The sequence below is a fragment of the Arachis hypogaea genome, chromosome 9 (assembly GCF_003086295.3).
Source record: "Arachis hypogaea cultivar Tifrunner chromosome 9, arahy.Tifrunner.gnm2.J5K5, whole genome shotgun sequence".
In the NCBI taxonomy this organism is placed as follows: Eukaryota; Viridiplantae; Streptophyta; class Magnoliopsida; order Fabales; family Fabaceae; genus Arachis; species Arachis hypogaea.
This window is the reverse complement of record NC_092044.1, coordinates 117,307,437-117,332,695: the sequence shown is the minus strand read 5'-3', so window position 1 is coordinate 117,332,695 and position 25,259 is coordinate 117,307,437. Positions and strand designations below refer to the sequence as shown.

Sequence of the window (25,259 nt, the reverse complement as noted above, 5' to 3'; positions counted from 1 at the left end):
ACGCTAGTCTGAGTAGGATCTTTATATTCGCCCTTTCTTTATAACGCATTAATTGTAATTTACTTGTGCAACTAATATTTAATAAGGAAATAATTAATAATGATAGTGTTCTTTTTAAAATAATCAATTAATTATCCATGTTTAGTTTTGTAAAATATAAATAACTTTTCTTTACTTCAAATATAAGTTGAGAGTAGAAAATTTTATTTATATATTAAATAGCAAAATGTTAAAAGCCTGAGTGTAAGTTATGCAACATTAGTTATATTGTAATTATAAAATTTATGAATTTTTTATAGCTATCGGTTTAAAAGTGTAAAAAATAACATATTTGTAAAGAAATTGAGTAATGTTGATCGAAATTAGCTAGAAAAAATTAATTTTTTAAATGAATTTTGATTCATATTCAATATTAGTTCTTTTATATATACTTATATATAGATAAACTCAGTTCCATGTTATGAATATTTTTTCTTGGCTCTTTCAAATCATAAGTAGATACATGTTAATGTTTAACAATATTTTTTTATACCTTGACTGAGAAGTTTGCAATTAGAAAGGAACTTTAATTCCATTCTTATACCAAAGGGGAACTCGGTTACCCTCCATTAAATGCATCTGCATGCATGAAACGGTATGCTTGCACGTAACACTTAACACTTATTAAAGCCTAACTGAACATGTAATGTTGTTGTCCCCCAAAATACGTGCACCGCACTTCCCTGTTTAGAACATGTAATGTTGTTGGTTCCATCTTTTTTTTTTTTCTGGCCCAAACAAGGTCCATCATGACAGCCCCAAACCAACGGAAGGCCTAACTTTTGTAACCCCGTTCAAGTTCCCCCAACCAAGCCGGCTCCTTCTCACCTCCCATCACCTCCCACCAGCCCCTCTGAGCCAGCTGCAAACTGTGACTTGGGCCCAACACGTGTCATTACATAAAACAAATCTGTATATCTATACCAATTTTGATCTGTACACTAGTGCGACCCAATAATAAAAGGGTCTTGTGGCCTGAAAAAGGAATACATTGACGATAAAGATTTTATGTAACAATTCTAAACTTGTTTGCAGATAAATTTTTCAGTGTTGACTCCCTATACAAAATGCTGTCATTTCGATTTGGAATCAACTAGAAGGATTCCGTGTTGTTGGTAGATGCAATTATAGAGCCATGTAGAACAATTAATCATCATTGCCTTCACAAAAATTATTTACTTTAATATATATCTTCGTATTTGTTTATTATCTTCTTTAGGGTTTTAGACTTTTAGTTTCTTTCTCCCAAATTTAGAACACTATATATATATATATATATATATATATATATATAGAAAAAGTTTAGGTTACCAATATACTATTTGTTAATTTATTGTTAATAATAATTAATTATTAATTTTAAACATATGTATAAAAAGACACATCTAAAAAATATATTTATAAAAGTATTTTTATTAGACACAATTATAAAAAAAATATTTTTATTAGACACATTCATAAAAATATTTTTATTAAAGACAGACATAAACAAAAATTAGCAGAAATCGATAGAAATGTTGTTGATAATGTAGCGGAATTAATATATATATATATAACTAATTTCGAGGCTATTATTTAGTGTATACTTGAGGTTTTTAGCCAGGACCCTCGCAATATTCAATAACTATTTGGAAGAAAACCATATATAGTAGTTTTCAACCCTTTGTAGCGATGATTTTAATTGGTGTGTTTCTTGCATAGAATTTGAATTTTGATCAACTTGTATATGATATCACATCAATCAAAATAATTTTTAGACATGATTACGACGTGGGGTTGCAAGTAGTGGCGCATGCTAAGAAACACCATTGAGTAGTACCATATACATACATTATTTTAGCAAATTGCAAAAAAGTAAACATAACCATATATTTGAATTATTATTACTATTATATTCTTTCATTCTTTGATAATGATCTACTATCTTTTTGTAATTGTTGCATGCTTTAATTTGTTCCTCCGTATGAACCTACATACATTCCAACATCATCATCATCATTTTTTACATTATTTAATTAAATATGTAGGTTTTAAATATTTAGATGTTGTGTAAACTTTTTACTTTGTTAGGACCGATGATAAATGTTAGCTTAAAGTTTGATTAAACTAGCCCTTAATTAAATATAGGAAAGCACATACACTTTGTATGTGCTGGTAGGCTAATTAATGAGTCTCTCCAAACGTATTCATGCTTAAATATAATAAAGAACGAAAATATTTAATAATAATAAAAATTTAACTAAAATCAATTAAAATTTATTTTATTTAACGTTTATTAATTGTTGATTAAATAAAATAAATTCTGACATTTTTTTTTGTTTTCTAACATTATGTACCTGAACTCTATTTAAAATTTAAAAAGAATGAATAATTATAGAGAAGTGTATATTAAGAAGACTTTTTCCTTTTTGCATTTTTAGAATTGTCTTCTATATAAATATAAAATAATGCTAAGTAACTAACTTTTGTTAGTTAATGTAAATTAATTTTTTTAAATTTATTTTAATTATCATAAATTTAAATTCTAAAATTAACTAAATAAAAATTAATTCTCTATAGTTTTTCGTAGAAATAATAGATTGTTGGTGAAGCGTCTAATTTAATAGGACATTATTAAAAGAGGAAAAAAGACAAAAATCAGAACAGAAACTTGAAAGCTCCATATATCAATATATGACCACTTATCCAGTTGCAACTTGACACGTGGGGCTGTTAATGGCTGCTTGATTTGGTTTAAACTCTTAAAAGAGTTGTTTGTAATTAAACCCCTCTAAAATTTAAAATTTAGGATATTCAACGAGTTTGGGTAGCACATCAAATTGGTCCACGAACCCGTTTTAAGAAACAGTCACAAATTTTGAAACATCTACAACTTTAATCTCCGCATAGAAGAGTCATCGAGTACAATTGAGCCTATAGAGATTAAAAAAAAATCAGAATTTATTTTATTTAATATTTATTAATTATTGTAATAATTAATTTATGACCACGATATTTATCAATATATATTTGTTAGATACGTGTATTTTATGTGTTTAACCATATTTAAAAAAAAAATTCTTTTCAAAAATATTTATAGACACCTAAGTACATGTATCAGTGTGTCTAATTTTATTCTTAACATGTATTCTTGAAATGAGTTTAGAAATCATATATATTATTAATTATTAAAATAAAAAATATTTTAAATAATTTACGTAATTAAAAAATTAATTTATATTTTATATAAATACCGTATTCCTATTTTTATAAAAATTTTAAATTCGTGTATCTATATATTTTATATCATGTCGTATTTCCGTGTTAATATTTATATATCATAGTAATTAATAAATACTAAATAAAATATATTTTAATTGTTTTTAGTTAGTTTATTTTAATTACTAAATATTTTCGATAATTTAATCATCAAATTTTTAAAATAACTAACTATATTTTCCACTTTTAAATACGAAACTCCTATATATAGTCTCCAATTAAACTTTTGTCTCAAATCATCTATAAAGTGCTAACAGTAGTAAAATATTATTGGTGGTGCGAATTGAACTTCAATCAAAGCATGATACTTCACTTAGAGTGGTCCTTGAACATTGATGGAACTAGAATACTTTTAAAGATAAATAGTCAAAATTTGTTTTTAAAAGATTATATATTTTTTAAATTAGTCTTTAAAAAAATTAATTAAATTTATTTTTCAAAAATTTTAAATTAATTACGTAAGTTCTCCTGTTATTTTTTTATTAATGACGTCAAAATTTGTTAATATAGTATGTTAAATGATACTATAACACATATATAAAAATTTTAATTGACTATTAATTAATATGATAAATTTACAAAATTAGATCAAATTAAAATCTAATTAAAAAAAGAATTTGAGACATTGAAATTTCTCAATTTAGAATTAATTTGATATGATTTCATAAACTTATCATGTTTGCTGCTAATTAAGACTATTATTAAATATGTTGTATGGTATCACACAGTCACTTAACAATAAAATTGACACAATAAATTTTGGCTTAACACTTATCACTTAACACGTTACATCAATAAATTGTGACACCGTTAATAATAAAATTGACAAAATAATTAAAATGACTAATTTAATTTTTTTAAAAAATAAATTTAATTTAAAATTTTCAAAAATTAATTTAAAAAATAATAATTTTTTTAAAAATTAATTTGCCCGTTTTCTTGTACTTCTAATAAAAAAAAAGTCCTAGGGTGAACATAAAGATCCAAAAAAGAGAGCGTTGAAATAAAAGGGCTTTGGCTTTATATGATGATGACCAGTAAATATACATTTTGAATTAGACAAGAGTTGAAGTAAAATACTAAGACTTTCCCAAATCAATCAATAGAGGATGAGACAATGAAAGGTGCTTCAAGGGCTGGCAACAACAACCTTATATGAGGCTACTCAATTTGGTCGAATACCCACTACAAGTAAAATTTAGGGCGAAACAAATTAATCTATGGGTTAAATAGGGTGTGGATTATGTCATATCAAAAAAAGAATCACAAGTAAAATGTGCTTAAATACTTGAAGTGATCTAAATTAATAACTACCATGAACGTAGGTAGAAATAGATAGACTCAAAAAAAAAATAGGAGACAATGGACTATTTGTACTATCTAGAATAATCATCTTTCTAAACGTTTAAACTGATTTTGGAGTTCACTAAGGATCGAACTCTTAACTTTTCAGATCTAGCGTTCTAATACCATGTCATGATATCACTCATCCCAAAAACTTTATTTAATGAAAAAAGGTAACACTAACGGTTATATCTCTAATACTCTATAAACCTTCATTATACACATTGTACAAATATTCCATTAGCTTCTCATACTTTTCCGAAAAAGTAACTGTTTAATTATCAAGAAAAACGAGGTTTAGACTTGAAGAATATTGCTTTTAAATAAAGGAATCAAAATTGATGTGGGAACTTTTCATTCAACAACTTAATTATACACTACAATTCTAAAGAATTTTTTTGGTCACACTGTTATTACATAAAATAATTAGGAGTATGTACATGTGAATATTTGAAAGCAATTTTTTTTTTTTGCATTTTAATTTCTTAATTTGTTTTCAATTTTTTTTAAGTTGTTCTTCAATTTATCATTTATTTTCCAGCTTTCAAGTTTGATGTTCATTCCCAATTTTCTACATTACTTCAAATTTATATGCTTAATTAGTCTTGTTTTCATTCAAAGACACATTTAAAAGTTCGTGTGTAAGATTATGTTCATTTAATAATACAAGATTTTTTTTTTCATTTTTCGTAAAAGTTTATATATCAATATTTATAGTCAATAAGTCTTAAAATCAAACCCTTTAAAAAAATCGTATCTACTTTTAAAATTGAGATATTAATACAAATTTAATCAATATTTCTGTTGAGGTCAAGAAAATCTAAATCCAAACAAAACAGTTATTCTAATACTATAATAATCATTTAAGTTAAATGTGTTTTATATAATATTGGGTTAACCACAAAATAAGTCTTTGAATTATTCAAATGCGCTCAAAATGTATCCAAATTTTACTATCGACAAAAATGTCTTTAAATAATTTTAAAATGCGACAAAAATGTCCAGCAATAAATATGTATTTTCAAAAAATGTCTTAGAGATTGAATTTTGATGCAATTTTTTGCAAGCATGATTAGAAAATAAAATATTATTATTCTTAAAATTTGGTGACTTTTTTTCTAACGGTGAAAATTCAGATGCAGTCAACTTCACGTGAAGTTGATAGCTGAGAGTCGTTAGATGAAAATTTAATCAAATCATCTAACAGCTCTCAGTTATCAACTTCACGTGAAGTCGACTGCATCTGAGTTTCTACCTTTTTTAAGTATATATTTTGTTGTGATTTTTTAAAAGTATTATTAAATTTTTTTGTGACTAAAAGTATTATTAGTTGTTAACAAAAAATATAGACACTTAATGAAAAATTACCAAATTTTGTGGATAATAATATCTTATTTTTATAATTATGTCTACAAAAAATTGTATCAAAATTTAATTTTTAAGATATTTTTTAAAAATATATATTTATTGTTGGATATTTTAATTATATTTTTAAATTATTTAAAAATATTCTTATTGATAGTAAAATTCAAGTACATTTTTATTAGCATTTAAATCATTCGAAACATTTTTAGTGATTAATCCTATAATATTTAAAATTAGTTATTTACACATGAGAATGAATCAAAATTGATGAATATAAATTAAGTCGCACGAATTAATTGTCCAAGAACTACCTAAAGTCACATTTGTGAATGTTCCACGCAGGGGAGCCCACACTCGATTTCGCCGGACAAGGATAGTGCCGTCGTCTGAACTTTTCCGCCACCGAATGTTTTATAAACTGAATAATTTTGAATGGAGGTATTTTTTTAGAGGTGGTTTTTAATATTTTTGAATGGAGGGAGATAACATAGAAGTTATTCAAGCATTTAATAATGCACACAGTTACAACAATTATTTTGGTCTATCATCTAAGTTGTAGAATTTTTTCGTATAAATTTAAGACTATTTAAATATATCAGATAAAAAAGAGAGTAAATATTTAACTCAGTTTCTATTTATTTTTTAGAAGAATAAAGTAATTTTTGTCTAAAAAAAAGATATAGTTCAACTTCTATTTTTGTGTGCCGTCAGATATGGTGATTCTTTTGTGGCTTTCGGCGTTAAAAAACAAACGGAATTAGTCTACGTGTCACTTAACGGAGATGAATTGACCATCAGGTATCCATTAAGTGCTAAACTGGCAAGTGAAGAATGCACAGGAGTCGATTTGTCTATTTCTCTCAAACAAAAACATTGTCATTTTAAGTGGGATGTGAGGTTCAAATGTTGTACCTTTTCAATCTCTATTCTGAAAATATCTCAATCTGTTCGACTATAAATCCTAGGACGTCATGATTGAGAGTGAAGAACGTGGTCGATGTCAAATTGGCGAAGTAAGAGAGTTGAAAATGAACCAAGTTGGAGTTTGAATGTTACTCGGAGTGTGAGATCAAGGAGGAAGAAGAAGTGGGTTGCTCCTTAGTGTAATTGTAGAATTTATGCAATTTTGTTCGTATATCAGGAACCGATATGAACTCAAATAGGCTATTTTTTCGATACTCATATTTCATGGTAGTTTTATTAACAGTTAAAATTATGTTTACTTTATTTTTCATTGATACTCATACTTTAAAGTAGGTTTATTAACAATTAAAATTATGTTCAGTTTGTTTTTCATTAGATTCTTATAAAAGAATATCATTTTGTAGACTCCAAAATCTCATTACAACTATTTTTGTTGGCTTGATGGTTATGTTGTATTATTCAATGAAAATACTACAAAAACTCTTTTGTTCGGAGATTTGAAGCTGAATCAGAATCATAAAAAAAGTTACTCTCGTGCATATGATAATAAAATTAAGGAGTTAGAAGAAAAATTGGTTGACTTAAAAATTTATTTAAAGAAAGCTAGATAAAATTTTAGTCAAATTAAGTGTACTAATGTTAAATGTGTTGTCTTGACATTTGTTGTTGGAATTCTAATTACAAACCTGTTTAGTGGTGTAGTTTAGAAAGATCATATGTTGTTTCTGAAATATTGTGAAACATTGTAATCATAGTTGTTAAGTTGCCTAAGTTATGGCATTTGTTGCTGTCAATCACCTTTGATGCATAAATATAAATATAATTAATCTGCTTTTGTTTTTATATGAAAGTTTATTTGGTTTTAAACAATGCAGTAATATACATAATTTTGTAATGAAATTAGATATTATACAAGATAACAAAATAAGAAATCATATGTTAAAACTTGAAACTTAACACATAATACCATAATAATAAAATAAGAAAAGCATAACAGTCCTTATCAATATAGTTATCCAAAAGAGTATTCAACCCATTATATCATTGGTTGCATGTCTTAACACTTAATTATATGATAACAAAAGCATGGGCAACATAAGGTCTCTAATCAACATAGTTATTCTAGCAAGTAATAAAATATTGTATCAATATTGTAATTTGATAACCAAAATAGATAGTGTTAGTAATAAGTTATCGCCTAAAATATCTATTATTCCTAATCCCAAACTTATAAAACTAGATCAATTACTCAATTCTTGTTGAGAGGCCTAATCCTTGGAGTGGGGATGAACTTAAAAAGCCTTGCTACTGCTCTTAATAAAGTTGCTGCAGCTATAGTTTCTATTGATACTCCTTTTGCTACACCTTGGTTCGTTGAAGCAGATTGACTTGAACCAACAGATAGAGTTAGTCTTAGGTTCATCTGACTTGAGTATTGTGCTATTGGAGTAGTAGGTCCCATAATTTGCTGCTTTTCTCTAAAGTATGGTGCAAGATTGGTGTTGAACCTTGTTGCAAGCTATGCTCAAAAAAAAATTAACACATCTCAATAATATCATAGCAAAATTCATAATTAAATTAAATAGAGATTATAAATTTAATTTATGATCATTTTTTGCATCATCTGCTTGAGGCGCAGATTGGGAGACATTAATTTTTTCTCCTTGACTATGGTTCATTGCTTCTCCTCTTGTAAATATTTTGAGAAGTTTCTTTTTGTTCTTCTTTGCCTTAGCCTATCATAAATGATAACTATTAGGGTAACAATTAAATTAGTATTATGTCAAATGAAAAAAAGATGATTGGCATAAACTCATAGCAGCATCTAATATAATTTCTCTGTATTGGCAGTTGAGAACCTGTTTAATCATCAAATTGCAAGATTAGAATACAACAACCCTCAACCAATTAGGACACTTAACTTCTTAACTGTATATTTATAGGACAGTTAACCTCTTAAATATTTTTTAATAGTGATTCATCACTTGTTGAATTATACATGTTCAGTGTTAGCTTGGCTTGACTTTACAAATTGAAAAGTCCCTTTCTTTGTCCTTCTCTCCTTTTTTATCATGGATTTTCAATTCGAGTCTTGAAGTGCGTTGTTATAAGTTTTGTAACAGTGTTCTATCTGACCACACTTGGAACAAGTGACTTGAAAAGTTTTTCTACATTTATTTGAATTCATATCTTTCTCAACTAGGTCTGCTTTCCTCTTCATCTTTGGCCTATAGGCACTCAGCACAATAATATCACACTCCACACCATCATAAAAAATATCAGGGACATTTATCGGGTGATCAAAGTAAAGATAAAATTCATTATTGCATTTATTTTTTCTCTAAGTATCCTTCAGCTCGTTTATCCCAGTATCACCTTTGATAACATGTAACCTAGCTTCTATGTCTTTAGCAGTGTTATCAAACCAGTACACCTCTTTATATATTGTATAGCCTAACTCTTTAAATAAATTTTTTAGATAAAAAATATTAACATAGTCTAAATTTATGAGTGGATACTTATGCACTTTTTCATTAAGATAACATAATACCTCTTATGAATTTCTCTTAAAACTCCTTCCATGATGAAATACAGGAACAACCATAAAATTATTTATCTGAAACAAACAAAAAAATTGATATTTTAAATTACAACCTATAAATAAATGATTATGATTTTAACTAGTTTATCAAACCACAACTAATAATAATTCAACAATAAACTTATGCACATATAGAGAAAAAAAAAACTCATAATTATGCATAATAATTCCTAAAACATTCACAAACATTTTCATTACCAGTCTCCATTTAATTTAGGTTCCTTGTGGTTATATTATGCTGTTGTTTGCTAGAAAAGTATATGGTTCGTGTCTATAGGTCCTAAGTAGGTTTTTACTTTTTATTGGTCACATCATTTAGAAGTAACATGCTATTGTGCAAAATTTTGCATTTTTATGACTTAATATAGGAAGATGCATTCTAATTACGGTCTTACTTTCCGTTTTCTATATATGAATTCTAGTGCATGAAGAAAAAACATCTTGATCTCTGGATGGCAAAATGCCCCAATGGCTCGTCTGTGAAATTTTTAGTTAGCATTGGTAATGAATATTTTCTTATCTCGTTTGATTATTTATATAAAGTGACATATTACATGATGCTAATTTGTTTGCCATAACTATACATGATAATTCCTAAAACATTTAAACTAAATCCAAAATTAGCAACATTGAACCCTAAACCAACCTCCATCGGTGCAATGCGACACCAACCCAAAAAAAAAATACAAACACTCACTTCCAAAATTAATTATACAATACACAATTTCACTAATATTTTAGTCAAAGAATCCGTTACTTACTTCAAAAGTTTGCACTAAAAAATTCTGTCAACGTCGTCAGACCGTCCGTTAGTGATGTCGTCTGAAACGTCACTTGAAGCGTGTCAATAACACTGTCAGCGTCTTACTCAATTCCATAACTAGGTAGAACGTCATAGTTTTGTCGTCTTTAGAAAAAAGATGAAAAGATTATTGGTTATTCTGTAATTAGGGAAAAGAGAATGAGGAGTTAAATGGAAACTCAAATCATGCACTTAACGCACCGTTTCAATCTCACTTAAAATGACAACGTTTGGAGAAAGGGACAGATCGATTCCTGTCTATTTTTCACTTGCCAACTTGGTATTTAATGGATACCTGATGGCCAGTTCATTTCCGTTAAATGATATGTACACTAATTTCGTTTGTTTTTAACGTTGGAAGCCACGGAAGAACCGCCATGTCTAACAACACACAAAGACAGGAGTTGGGATGTACTTTTTTTTGGACAGTAATCACTTTGTCCTTTTAAAAGATGAACAGAAATCGGATTGAATGTTTACTCGATAAAAAAATAAAAAAAAACTTAATTGTATTTTCTTTAATTAAATTGTTCTTATCATACCAAATAAAATGTAAATAGAAGAAGCTCGACAAGATATTTATAGCCTAACCCACTTAGACACTCTGAACTTTTTATTAATTAATAATTTAATACTACTATTTAATTTCAAAAAGAAATAAAAAAAATGAAAAACTTATTTGACAGTTTTAAAGGACTAAATCGACATACTTGATTTTCTTTTTATCTTTTTATATAGCATGATATTGTCTTTGATAGCCTCGCCCAATCGAGCGTAGACTGTCATGTACGACTGACCTGTATTTAGAAATAAATAGTAGTTTATCAAAATATAATTAAATTCAATTCTATTATATGTGCATTAAAATTAATTGTTAAAATTAATCATTCATATAAAATATATATATATATATTAAAATATATTAAATACAAATATATAATAATTAATTTTAGTGATTAATTAATATATAATAACATTTTTAGATTAAATTTTTTTAGACTCCATCAAGCTATCTATAATATCAATTTATATTTAAATTTTTATTTTTTTTTCCTCAAAATCTAAAAGATAATATTTTCTTTTACAATCTAGATGTGCAAGTAAGTCCAGAAGTGGGTTGGTATTGGTTTAGGTCTGCTGTCAAAGTCTATGACTCACGCAATAGTTACTTGTGGTTGTATAAGTAGCTCTTTGGTTGGGAGGAGCAGGAGAATTGACTTTGGCTTTAGCACCAGCTTGTTCCAGAAAAACACAAGTTTTTGACTTGGCTGTGTCTTAAGAAGGCTCTTCCTACTGCAAGTTTTCGTTTCAGAAGAGGGATGTTGTCATCGGATATGTGCCAAAAATGTCTTTCTAGCTAGGAATCGGTTTTACATTATATTCGGGATTGTCCAAAAGCTCAGCTTATATGACATAGGTTGGATATTTCTTGTCATCTTTTAGATTTAAAGAACTGGTTCTTGTATCATAACAGAGCATCCGTTCAAGTTCTTTTCAGGACTTTGGTGGATATGGCGAATAAGGAATAATGACATCTTTAATCCTCATGAAACTTGGCCTCTGAAAAAGTGATTTGTTTGGCATTAACTTCAAAAAAAGAGTTTAGGAATATTTTTTAATTACAACATATGTCTCTTTTTTCTACTCTAAATGGTTTTTGGAATTCTCTATCCATTTGTACTTTCAAGATTAATTGTGATGCTAGTTATCCTGGTTCGGGTGATAGTATTGGTTTTGCTTGTGTTATTAGAGATTGTAATGAGAGTTGACAAAGGAGGTGTTTGGGAATGATTGAGAGTAATGGTATTCTTCAGGGGGAATTATTTGCTATTTAGAGAGGATATCTCTTATCCTGAGATGTGGGTCAACGATATGTTATTTGTGAGACGAATTGTGTGGAAGTGTTTAATCTTGTTACTAATCACCAAGATGGTTTTGGGTTTATTGATCCATTGGTGCTCAAAATAAGAGATATCATGCATTGGAATTGGCGTGTTAACTTTCGTTTGATTATGAAAGATGCAAACACGGTGGCAGACACTATGACAAAGATGGCAATGAAGTTACAACTTTCTCACGTGAAGCTTGCTTCACCTTGAAAGAAGTTTAAGAGTTTGTTTGGGTGAGTTTCTAGGAAAACATCTTTTTTCGAGTTATCTTTTTTCAAAAGATCTTATGAAAAAGTAAAAGTAATTTTATGTTTTGGTATCTCATGTAAAAAGATTTTTTTATCTATCAATTATGTTTAGGTATAACAACATAAAAGTATTTTTTTGTTTATTTATTACATGAAAAACATATTTTTTTAAGGAAAAAATATCTTTTAAAAAAGATGTAAATTATAACTTCTCAAAAAAGAAATTTTTTATTTTTCTAGTGCTTTAAATTTTACTATTAAAAATTTGCCAAACATACTAAAAAATAAAAAAATATTTTTTCTTTTAAATTTTTTTTTATCAAAATAATAGCATTCAAACAAACACTTAACCTTAAACGGAACTATTCTTCTATTTAAATAGTTCCTTTATTTTGTTTGTTTTTTTTTAATTTATTTAAGTCACCCAAAAAAAATTCATATTTAAACTTTTCAACACAGTTACACACATTTATTAGTTCACAAGTTACATATCATAAAGTCCTCCATGATAATTTGATCTTAATTAATAGCACGTGTTATTACGGAAATGACTACATAGTGCACCATTTTTTAACAATTTTGAAGAATGATATAATTAATCTTTTTTTTAACACAAAAACACTATTAATAAAATTATTTTTGGAAGTCAAATTATTGCTATAATTTTATTTTATTATTGTAATTTTATTCGCTGGTAAATCCTTGAGTAATTAATTTGTTAAAAAGGTAGAACTTTTTCTTCTTAAAAAAAAGAAAAAAATAATTTCAAAGAGTGCTTTCCTTGAAACTTTGTGCAAGCTACTAGAGTTCAAGATAACATGTTTCGAAATATTGGGATAGAAATTAAGAGGCTAAAATTTAATATTATGTTTGTTAGTTTAAAAATTGGTACTAAAATTTTTGTTTTTATTTTTAAAATTTCAGTATTTTAGTAACTCCAAAAAATAGGGACACAGAAATTAAAATTTTTGGAGACAGATACTGAAATTTTAATAACATTTTATACTTAAAATATCCTCATTTTAATTAATTAATTCTAATTTTATTATTTGTATAAATTAAATTAAAATTTTATTCTTATTTCAATTTCTGTCTCTCATTTTACACCAAACAAAATACTAAAATTTATTTTAGTCTCTATCTCTAAATTTTTGTCTCTTAATATAAATTTTTTGGTATCTATCTCTCTTCTAAAAACTACCTAAGAATACAGAATATTTGATTAGTGCAATTTAATCGATGTGGGTTCGCCGTATTTTGTATCAAACTAATTAGCTTATAATGATGAAAACAAAAAATATTCATAAAAATACAAATTCACGTAACAGAACATTATAAATTGCATAATTATCACATAATAAAGAATAAAGCAATAATGCAAGAACGGCCTTTGACTTTTGGATTATAATATCACTCAAAGTGTGCTGTATTCGGGTATCATGCAAGCAACTCACCGACTCAAACCTTCATATATAACCACTACCTTAACTCTTTATTTGATAATAATTATTATTATTTAGTACTATTAATTCATATATCATAGAAATTAATTAATTTTTATATTTATATTAATCAGCATAAAATCATTTTATATCAACACATTTAATCTTAACTATTATAATTATATAAAAAATAACCATTTTTCTATAACTTAAACGATTATTCAATAAAACATATTTTAATCGGAAAATTATGTAATATTTTATATTTTTATGATATTTTTAATAATTTAATTTTGGTAATATAAAGTCTGCCATCACAGATCCCTTTACTTAAAGGAACAAATGAGTTGACCACTCAACTAATACAAATCACTTAATATATTAAATAATTAAACTCATATAAGTAGGGATTAACTAACCCATGGCTTCTCCTCCATCTCCCTCACTCGTCGTTGACCAACTACTTTTCATTTCCCCATTTGTTAAGCCACCTTTAGCTCTCTCCTCCACCTTGTTCACTACCTTTTTCTTTGATTTTCCATTTTCTCAAACTTCAAAATTGGATCACAGCCACCACCACAAGTTTTCCCTTGATTCCATTATTCCAATCTTAACAACACCAAATTCATATCATCTATGTCTCTTGTTCCATTTTCTACATAGAATCATCATCTCTTTGTAATCGCCAACCTGGGTCCCTTCTCCCCTTCTATTCCTTAGCAAAAATCTTAATAAAAACCAACCAATTATGTAATATTTTCCTCTTTCTACCTTAACATCTCCAAAAAAACCCCAAAAAATTACTTTTTTATCCCCAAATTTGAAAAATCATGTAGTGTTTAACCCTTAGGTGTATCACTATCCACTATTCTATCCAATCCTTATCATTTTTATCAGTTAAGTCTTTCTTTATTACCTTGTATTGAAAAGAAAAAAAAAGAATGCCGGAATCGGAGACCGGGACGCCAACAGCGGCGCCTATGCCGGCGACGCCGGATACTCCGGGAGGGCCGCTGTTCACGTCGCTTCGAGTGGACTCGCTGACACACGAACCGTCGTTTACAATGGCGGGAAGGTGCGGCACGTGTTTGCCAGCTGCCATGAGTAAGAGCCATAGTTGCATCACTGATTTCACTGTTGGTGTTCCAATGCCAAATGTGTCTCTCGCTCAAAAGGTACGTAATTAATTCACTAATTATCCACTAATCTTAATTTGGTGAAAACTCAGGTGAAGTCGACTTCACGGTGAAATTGTTATCTAAGAGTCGTTAGATGAAAATTTAGTCAAATCAATCAAATCATTTAACGACTTTCAGGTATCAACTTCACGTGAAGTCAACTGCACCTGAATTTCTACGTCTTAATTTCTATATATTGTTGCATTTTCTCTTAATTAAGTGATTTCTAATGATAATAACTAAATTAAAAAATCTCAAAGATTAATAATTTTCATTTATATTAATCAATATTTTTAGTCAATAATTTCTAAGTGAAGTGCTTGAATGGGAGACTAATAAAATAATGCAAAATGTCTGTGTTTGGAGCCATGTGAACAATTAATCTTGAACAGACATGCATAGAACTGTTGTTGTTCATTATTATTATTGTTAAAATTGTTATCATGATTATTGTTTTGGTTTAAGGATATATATCTCTATGAATTATATTGATTGGGAATGTTTCATCAATAGTGTGGTTTTATAATTTCATCCAAATGGATAATTTTATTAAAACGTACGGTACGGTGTATATAACAAAAAGAAAAAACACGAATGTCAATATATATTTTTTTTAGTGAAAATAAAAATATATTACTAAACTATATGAAAAGTTAAGATGAGAAAACATGAATCCAATAACTTTGATCTATTATAATATAAAAATAATGTTTACACAATATGATTAAGTTGTCTTACAACATTGATTGATAATGCAAACAGTTTTACACAATATGTACTATAAAGTATTAGAAAATATCTATTATTTTAATATATTATTAATATAACTTTTTCAATTATCATCCAACTATGCTATTATAAATGTGTCATGTTTTATCAAATTAAAAAAAGAAAAAAAAGAAGCGTGTGATGTAGTGAATGCCAAAGTAAACCGTTTCTATTACTGTTACAACGATAACGTCCAAATATATATTTAAATAATAATAATAATAATAATACAAAAACATCAGTATTTTTTTGTTTTGAATGTCATGTTATTTTGGTTTTTAATCCTTTCTATAAATATTTAGCTTTTAGTTCCACATTTTTTTATTTTCAAATAATTTTATGTGATTAATACTTACGGATGTAAGTGTTAATCCCTATAAATATAATAATAGAATATACGCTTGGTCTTACAAATATATATTAAATTAGTCATACAAAAAGAAGTGAAGTTACAAAAACAAATTTAAATTATTATATGCTTTTTGTCCCAATTAATAAGTATTTTTGGCTTTTTGCTTAACTAACAAAAGATATAAGCTACAATAACTAATTCCTTAATCTTTACGCCACACTTTAGTTTTAATTAAAAAGGACTATATCCAATTAATTTAATATGAAACGAAATTTAATTATTGATTGTTAAAATAAAATATTTTACATATTAATAATATGCAGTATTAAAATAAATGAACTAAAATTTGTAAATTATTTTATATATGTATGTGTGTGGGAGCTAGAGAGATTGTCATTTTCCCTTTCTAATCAGATGATAACAATATTTAAAAAATAAAACTATATATATATATATTTTTTAAATAACTTGAATAATGTATATAATAATTGAGCAATAGTAGCCTAAGCCTGTCAATTTATATATTTTTATAGATTTAAAACACAGAGTCAAATGAGTGTGGATCCATAACTCTCTCATCATGAACTCATTATCATCATCATCCATCAATCCCAGTCAAAAGAAAAGAGCTAGCCATTGCGTCCAATAAATGTCGAATTCACTTTTAAAATTTATTAAAATGTTTGTATTTTGACTTTTTTTTATTTAGATAAAATTTTTATAGAAATTAATTGAAGAATATCTTAAAAATATAAGTTAAAAAATTCAAACGATTTTTTACTCTTAATATAGTATTGATATACTTATTGATATACTTAGTACATTAGAATTTTAAAATTTTATTTTTTTTATTAAATTTTGTATTTATTTCAGAGACCTACTTAACATGAACAAAAACTGCCAATTCTAACATTGAAATTGAAAAAATAGGCACTAACACATTTCAACAACTTAAAATAAAAAAGCATGTCAACAAAATTGACACTTATTTAAAAACGAAAAGAATATTATTTATGCTACATGCACCAATCATTCTATTAATAAAAAAGTTGTAGAGAATATTTTTTTTTTTGACATAGAATATAATCTTTTGGATTATCTAATTCAATACGAGTTATGGATCATCCTAGTCTCATAGATTATTTAGAGTTTGGATCTTTATCATTTGATTTGTTACATAGTAGTTATTTCGAGAATTACTTTAAACAGTGATTTAGACTTAAACGTGAGGTACAGATTTTTTTTTTAAATAATATTCAATTTGTGAGTAGGGATAAAACAAGGTCAGACGGCTTGCAGTCTGGCCTGTTATAAATAGGCACAGATTCAAACTCTTTTAAAAACCTTAATATGTTAATAAGTCAGACTTAAACTCATTAATAAGTCTTGTTAGCCTGTCAGATCTGCTTGAGCCTATTAAAACATAATTAAATATATAAATAATTTTTTATTATTAATAAAATTATGAGATATTTTAGATTTATTATATTTTATTATAAATATTTTTGTATATTTTAAATAATTTAAAAAATTAAAAATTCTTATAAATATTAAATACGATATATTACATATAAATATTTTTATTAAAAAATAATTTTTTAAATAATATTTTTATTTTTATAAAAAAAAGTATCAGGTCTTTTAATAGACTTCAGGCGAGGCTTGTTAAGAGTAAAGTCTGGCCTGACCTGACGTGTTTCCACCCTTATTGTGAGGAATGGTATCTGATGCTTAAGTTAACAAAGACTTTAAGTAGATTTATAGTAGATTGGGACTTGAATATATATGAGGATCTCAATATATTTATAGTAGAATCGATAATCATCTTTTAGAGTAGTTCCACCTTTGATGGTATATAACCGTATCTTTTTGTTAGAGAAGTTGTTGAGATCTCCCTTAAAAATTATTAGGAGATATTTTATGAGTCAGTTAATAAATAAGTAGAGCTGAACTACGTTATCATATCCGACATCTATGAGGTTGGGTAAGTATTGACTGAATCACATCACTTTGTAACTTCTTTTTCTTTTGTGGGGCGGTTAGTCCCTTTTATTTTGGAGTTGTTAAAATTGGGAGTGGATCCTCTCCAATGAAAAAAATTGAACGGTGTCAATTGTTAAATCTAATCCTTTATTACTCTCTCTCTCATATTTATTTTTTATCACACTTATAGAATTAAAGGTGAGAGATCATGCTTCATTTTCTCAAGTGTTGAAAAAACTGGAAAGGATCCATTTCCGTTAAAATCTCATATTTAAATATATGAGCATATTTATAAGAACAGTTAAAATTTTGCACACCAAATCAGACAAATAAGATCGAGCTAGGGGTGCACATGAGTCAGGTAAAACCGGGTTTGATGTGATTCAGACCCGACCCGAAATATACACCGGGTCTATTTATTAGACTCGAATCTGGCCCTAAACCAGATGAAACTAAAACACTTTCGGGTCACAATAATACCGGGTGAAAACCAAGCCATTAATATTACATTACGTTGATACCTTCTTGTAAGCTAGCATGTAAAAATATCCAAATTTTCAAGACTCCAACCATTATTTAATATGATAAAATTCACTTAGAAAAATATAATAAGAACCAACGCTTCTTCAAAATTAAAGCATAACCACAATCAATACTAAAGCATAACCACAATCATTACTAATATTGTCTAATAATACCAAATATTTAAATCAATACAAATAACACAATATTATGCATTCTAAACATAAAACATTAATTTATAGTCTTATAATAATTAATAACACAAAATATTAAACTTTACAATACTTAAATTCCACATAAAAATAGTTATGGTCTATCCCTAATAACACAAAATATTAATTGGGTATGATAACTGGGCTACCGGGCTGATTTTGGGTGACCCGAACCATGGCCCGAATCCGATTCGAAATAATGATCGGATCTATCTTTAAAACCCTTATCCGACTCTAAATTCGATAAAATCACACCAAATTAGCTCCTAAAATATTTGAGATTGGATCGGGTCGAATCATGTGTACCTCTAAATCAAGCACATCAAGTCGGACATAACTGATAATATAAATATGATATTTTTATATTTGTAAATTATTAATTGGACTTTTAATTATTTTAAAAAAATGTATTTCTAACAAGCAAAATTCTAACAAGCAAAATTCTAATAATAATAATAATAATGTTTTTTCTTCCAAAGCAGATGGATTTTCTTAGCCGAATAGCCATCTCCCTTGACTATCTGTTCCTTGGTGTGGTTTAATTCAAAATTCAACTCAGCATTTTAGCTTTCCCGTCTTCATCGATTGGGTCTCTTGCTAGTTGCTGCTACTATCTACTACTGTATTGCCATTGACCCGTTGACTTATTAGTTATTACTAGTAGCTTCTCTTTTTCTTCTTTTTTTATTTTTTAAAAATTTTAGGGGAGTTGAGTAGTCACTTTCCTTTGACCTCTTATGCATTTAGGGCGGCACTGATTTTCTATCCTTTGACTTTTTGTGTTTGCTAATTGCTACTAGCCTTCTTCTCATTCTTCAATTCGAGGTCTTTTTTCATTGGTCTCATCGGCCACACCCAAGACCCAACATTTACTACTCTTTGACTTCATTACTTGCTAAATAATAATGATTGAGATGTATTATTATATTAAGTTATACGAATTTAAAATTAATTTGTCAAATTATTTTTAATTAATTATATTAATTTGCTAATTAAATAGTTATTATTTGTGAAACAAACGTTTTAAGGGTGGATAGTTATTTTCAAACACAAAATATATATTCTCAGAAATGCTAATCGATTCAAGAATTCTTTTGTTGATTTCTCCGGCCAAACCCTTGTATTAAATTTTTAGAATTTTAATAAAATTGTTCTTAGGATATTTGTCAAAAATTAAAAAAAATATTAATAGGAAAGATAAGATATCAAATACATTAAAAGTTACTTTCTCTGTAAGTAATTTCCTCTTTTATATTCTCAATAAGAGTCAAAGGGCATTGATTAATAAGCAAACATTAAAGGAAAAAAAAAATTCAAAGTTCATTCGGTTTGTATTTTTATTTATTTTTTTTAATATTTTAGGTTTTTTAAGTTTTATATATAAAAAAATATGAGATAAAATCAGAAAATAAAATTTTATTTTTTTTTACTATTTTTTATTAAAAATCCTAAAAGTAGAATATAATAAAAATAAAAATAAAAAACGCAAATTAAATGCACATTTTTTATCTTTATTTATTACTTGATATTTTCATCTGAGATGGATAGTATTTTTCATTTGATATGCTTATAAATTAGTATAGTTAAAGATTAAATATAAAAAATAGTTAAAATAGTGATAATATATGATGAGTTTTAATAACAAATATTTTTAGATCACTTGTTAGTTAAGAATACAAAAACAAATTTTTAGTAAAACGAAAAACAAGTTTTAAGATATTAAATAAATAAATAATTTTTTGTTTAAAAGATGTTTTCTTTTTTTTTTTTTAACTTTAATAGTACTATACTCTTGATTCTTTATTTTAAGTTATCCTCAAGTTGAAGTAACGAGACCATTAATGGACTGAGCAAGAATTCAATGAGGCGGTCATATGCAATTACTAAAACTATTTGAAATTTTCCATAAATTTTTTAAAATATATTGTATTTATTAAACTGAAAATTTTAAAAATTTATGCTAATTTTAGCCTTATCCTTCAATGCGATTAAATTGAGTTAAAATAGGATAACAATTCATATAAAAATATCTTTATATAAATATTATAATTAAAAAATATTATATGATAATTTAATTCAATATATTAAATTATTTAATATTTTTTAATTATTATCTTTATATAAAAACAACCAACTTGAGTTGGTCGAATAATCAACTCACTTGTTTATTTAAGTAAGTGTTATAGCTAGATTCAAATTTTGCATTATGAATATAATAACTCATTGATCAATAATAGACCCTTAAATAAAGTTTATTTGCGGTTGATTAGTATTTGGTCTCCTGAAGAGATACTATAAGCAACAACAAAAAATGAGTAAATAGTCAAATTCGTCCCTAAGGTAGCGTTTGGTTTGTTTTGTAGTACTGGGACAGAGACTGAGAGACTGAGACACAGTATCATGTTTGTTGGTTCAGAGACTGGTACTAAAATTTCTGTCTCTGTCCTCAAAATTTCAGTATTTCAGTACCTCCAAAATGTAGGGACACAGGGGACTGATATTTTTTAGAAACAGAGACTGAAACTTTAATAACATTTTATACCTAAAATATTCTCATTTTAATTAATTAATTCCAATTTTATCCTTTATGCAAATTAAATTAGAGTTTTATTCTTGTTTCAATTTTTGTCTCTCACTTGGCACCAAACAGAATACTAAAACTCATTTCAGTCTCTGTCTCTCAGGTAGCGTTTGGTGGAGAGACAGAGACAGAAATACTGAGACTGAGAGACTAAGACTAAGAGACAGGGATTGAAACAAATCTCAGTATTCTGTTTGGTGCAAAATGGGAGACAGGAATTGAAACAAGAATGAAACTCTAATTTAATTTGCACAAAGGGTAAAATTGGAATTAATTAATTGAAATGAAAGTATTTTAGGTATAAAATGTTATTAAAGTTTCAGTCTCCATCTCTAAAAATTTCAGTCTCCTGTGTCCCTACTTTTTGGAGATACTGAATTACTGAAATTTTGGAGACAGAGACAGAAATTTTAGTACCAGTCTCTGAACCAACAAACACGATACTAAATCTCAATCTCTCAGTCTCTGTCTCAGTACCTGAAAACAAACGCTAAAACTTTTAATTAAATTCATTCTTCAAATATTTTAAGTTAATCACATTAATCCTTTCTCACTTCTTTTATTAATGAGATCAAAATTTGCTGATATGGCATGTTAAGTAACACCATAAACTAGTAGTTCTAATCTTCAGCTAACGTCATAAATTTATGAAATTAGATTAAATCAACCCCTAAATTAAGGAATTTCAATGCCTCAAATTTTTTTCTCAATTAGATTTTGATTTGATCTAATTTCATAAATTTATTATATTAATAATAAAAATGATAAAAAAAAATTAACATGATTAATTTAAAATTTTTGAAGGATAAATTTAATTCAAAAAATATTTTTAGAAATCACTTTAAAAATGAATAATCATTTAAAAACTAATTTGAACTTTAAATAAAAAAAATCTTTACTTTAAGACAAATTTGTTATGAATAATCACGTAAATCTTTATATATATATAATGTTTTATGATGTTTCTGTATTTTATAAAATTTTAAAATTTATATGTCTATATATCTTCTATGATGTTTTGTATCATATCAATGTTATAGGTCATGAATACTCACTTAAAACAATAAAAATGTAAAAAACCAGGGAAATGAACCTTCAAATATTATGAAGGTACGGTAGAGGAATTAAAAATTCGTATATAGTCTAATAGTAATAAGAGAGAGTGACATGGGAAGATCATAAAGCATGCATGTTTGAAGAAAATGATGATAATATGAGAAGTGTTATTGATGAAGATATAAAAAAATGCAAAACAGGTTGGAGCAGAGTTTGTTGGAACATTCATACTGATATTTGCAGCAACAGCAGGGCCCATTGTGAACAACAAGTACAACGGAGCAGAGACTCTAATGGGCAACGCAGCATGCGCCGGCCTCACCGTCATGTTCATAATCCTCTCCATTGGCCACATCTCCGGCGCCCACCTAAATCCATCCCTCACCATCGCCTTCGCCGCGTTTCGCCACTTCCCATGGACTCATGTCCCTGCCTACATTGCCGCACAAGTCTCTGCCTCCATTTGCGCCTGCTTTGCTCTCAAGGGCGTTTACCACCCTTACCTCTCCGGCGGCGTCACCGTGCCTTCTAACATCACTGTTGGCCAGGCCTTTGCCACTGAATTCATCATCACTTTCATTCTCATGTTTGTTGTAACTGCCGTTGCCACTGATACTCGTGCTGTTGGAGAGTTGGCTGGTATAGCTGTTGGTGCCACTGTTTTGCTCAACATTCTCATTTCAGGGTACGTTCGTAATTATGGAACCTTTCATTTCTTTACTTTCTGATTCATTCATTCATTTACGATTTTTTCTTTACATTTAAACTAATTCTCTATTTTTTTAAGCTAAAAATGTTCACTCCTAGTATTTTTCGTAATTTGAAAAAATAAAAAATTTCCTTTTATTTTGTTCTATTGAAGTTATTAGACCAAGTGGAGCTTAAGGGACGATGAGTCAGCTTGTAAACCAGTTATTAGTAGTTAGAAACTGATTGAGCTAGTGGTAGTTAGCAATTAACCGTTTTTCCATTCTGTTAGATGACGTGTCAGTAGGTTAAGTTAATTAACTCCTAAGTGAAATTATAAGATAGCACTAACTTGTAGTATGTATAACAATATAAGGGAATATTTAAAATTATTTTATATCACATAACATCTATAATTTCATACTCATAATATTTATAATTATATATTTATTACATTTAAAATTATACAAGTATTCTAAATAAAATAATTATAGACTGTTTTAACTGATTTTTTATTGGCACTGAACATTATTGAAGAAAAAATCACTCTTATTTGTAAGTGCGATCCACCATTATTATGCAAAACTGTGTTGATTTTCTGCTATTTTTTAGTCATGCAGCAACTCTTAGCTTGAAACATCAAATTCTTCTCACTTGATGAAGAATTTGACAAAAGTAGAGCAAAAATACTTTAGAATGTGAAGGTATCACTTGATCATTATCAAAAATCAATTTATGCATCCACTTGATACAAACATTTATATAATAAACTTAGAAGATAGATTTATTTTGTCTATTTTTAAAAATCTTTTTGAGGATTTCGTTTTTTCTCATAGCATTAAGAAATAAAGGTGAATGTATGTGTTGAATAATTGGTTAGGCCAACAAGCGGCGGTTCGATGAATCCGGTTCGAACGTTGGGTCCAGCGGTAGCGGCAGGGAATTACAAACACATATGGCTGTACTTGGTGGCGCCAACACTGGGTGCCCTTGCAGGCGCCGGCGTTTATACGCTGGTTAAGCTGCAGGAAAGCGATGCTCAGCCGCCGCGACAGACTAGGAGCTTCCGTGACAGGGCAGGCTAGCCTATCAATCACATATACACATGCTGCTACCTCCCCCTCCCTTTTTGTTTCATATTATTAGGACCACATATATATTAAATAAATAAAATGTGTGGGGGGATCCTTGGTTAATTATGCTATGTTTAGTTATGTGAAATTAAGTGTGTATAGTGTGCATCTCAGATCCATGGAAAAAAAAAATGATAAGATACTAAGAAGAGGAAAAAAAAAACAAACAAAAAAGAGTGTATGGTGTGTTTTGTTTTGCGTTATCATTCACGCTAATGGGCGTGAAGCGTGATTTGACTATGTCATGCTTGTATTGTAGTTTGATTCAGTTATAGTAAGAACTACTGTTGTGTCTATCCTCTAAATTTTAACTTTTTATTTTAAAAGATCAAGTGTGATTATTTTTATAATAATTTGTTCTTTTTTTTTTTTATAAAATAAATAATAAAAAATCACATTAAAAGATTTAAATTTATTTTACGTAATACGATTATTTTATAAAAAAAATAAAAAATAAGTAAAATTTATTATTTTTAATTATTAATTAGTTAATAATATTTAAAAATATAAGATAAAAATATATTATTAAATAATTAAACTAAAAAAAATTAAATTTATGACTAAAAATAATAATAAAAAATAATAAATTCTCATTTTGTGCATCCACACGTCGGTGCATCTGATTTTGTGCTTATCCGATTTTATTTTTAAACAATTATAAAATTTAAATGTTGAAATTGAACCTATGGATTTGTGTCGTGTTTGAAAAAAAATTATATGCACTGAAATCGGACCCTCATTTCATATTCTTTTTCATCCCTCAACAAATCTCATCATCCAATTTATTTAATAATAATTTTAAAAAATTAACACTATATTAAAAAAATACTAATAATTTCAATAATAATAATAATAATACATAACATACAATCTA

At 27.4% G+C, this 25,259-nt stretch overlaps 1 protein-coding gene across 1 annotated transcript; it reads left to right on the top strand.

Moving 5' to 3' along the window:
* Positions 1–14,334: 14,334 nt before the first annotated feature.
* LOC112712480 (probable aquaporin NIP5-1) lies at positions 14,335–24,681 on the top strand. The gene is made up of 3 exons (XM_025765376.3): positions 14,335–15,088; positions 22,766–23,250; positions 24,133–24,681. The coding sequence occupies exons 1-3, from the start codon at positions 14,855–14,857 to the stop codon at positions 24,335–24,337; spliced, it is 924 nt and encodes a 307-aa protein (XP_025621161.1). The 5' UTR covers positions 14,335–14,854; the 3' UTR covers positions 24,338–24,681.
* The last annotated feature ends 578 nt before the right edge of the window (positions 24,682–25,259 follow it).

What these genes read in the sequence shown, in the direction of transcription:
- LOC112712480 (XM_025765376.3), top strand. Translation starts at nt 14,855, where the DNA reads ATGCCGGAATCGGAGACCGGGACGCCAACAGCGGCGCCTATGCCGGCG. An exon ending in ATGTGTCTCTCGCTCAAAAG is followed by an intron (nt 15,089 to 22,765) that starts GTACGTAATTAA and finishes AATGCAAAACAG; the next exon opens with GTTGGAGCAGAGTTTGTTGG. An exon ending in CTCAACATTCTCATTTCAGG is followed by an intron (nt 23,251 to 24,132) that starts GTACGTTCGTAA and finishes ATAATTGGTTAG; the next exon opens with GCCAACAAGCGGCGGTTCGA.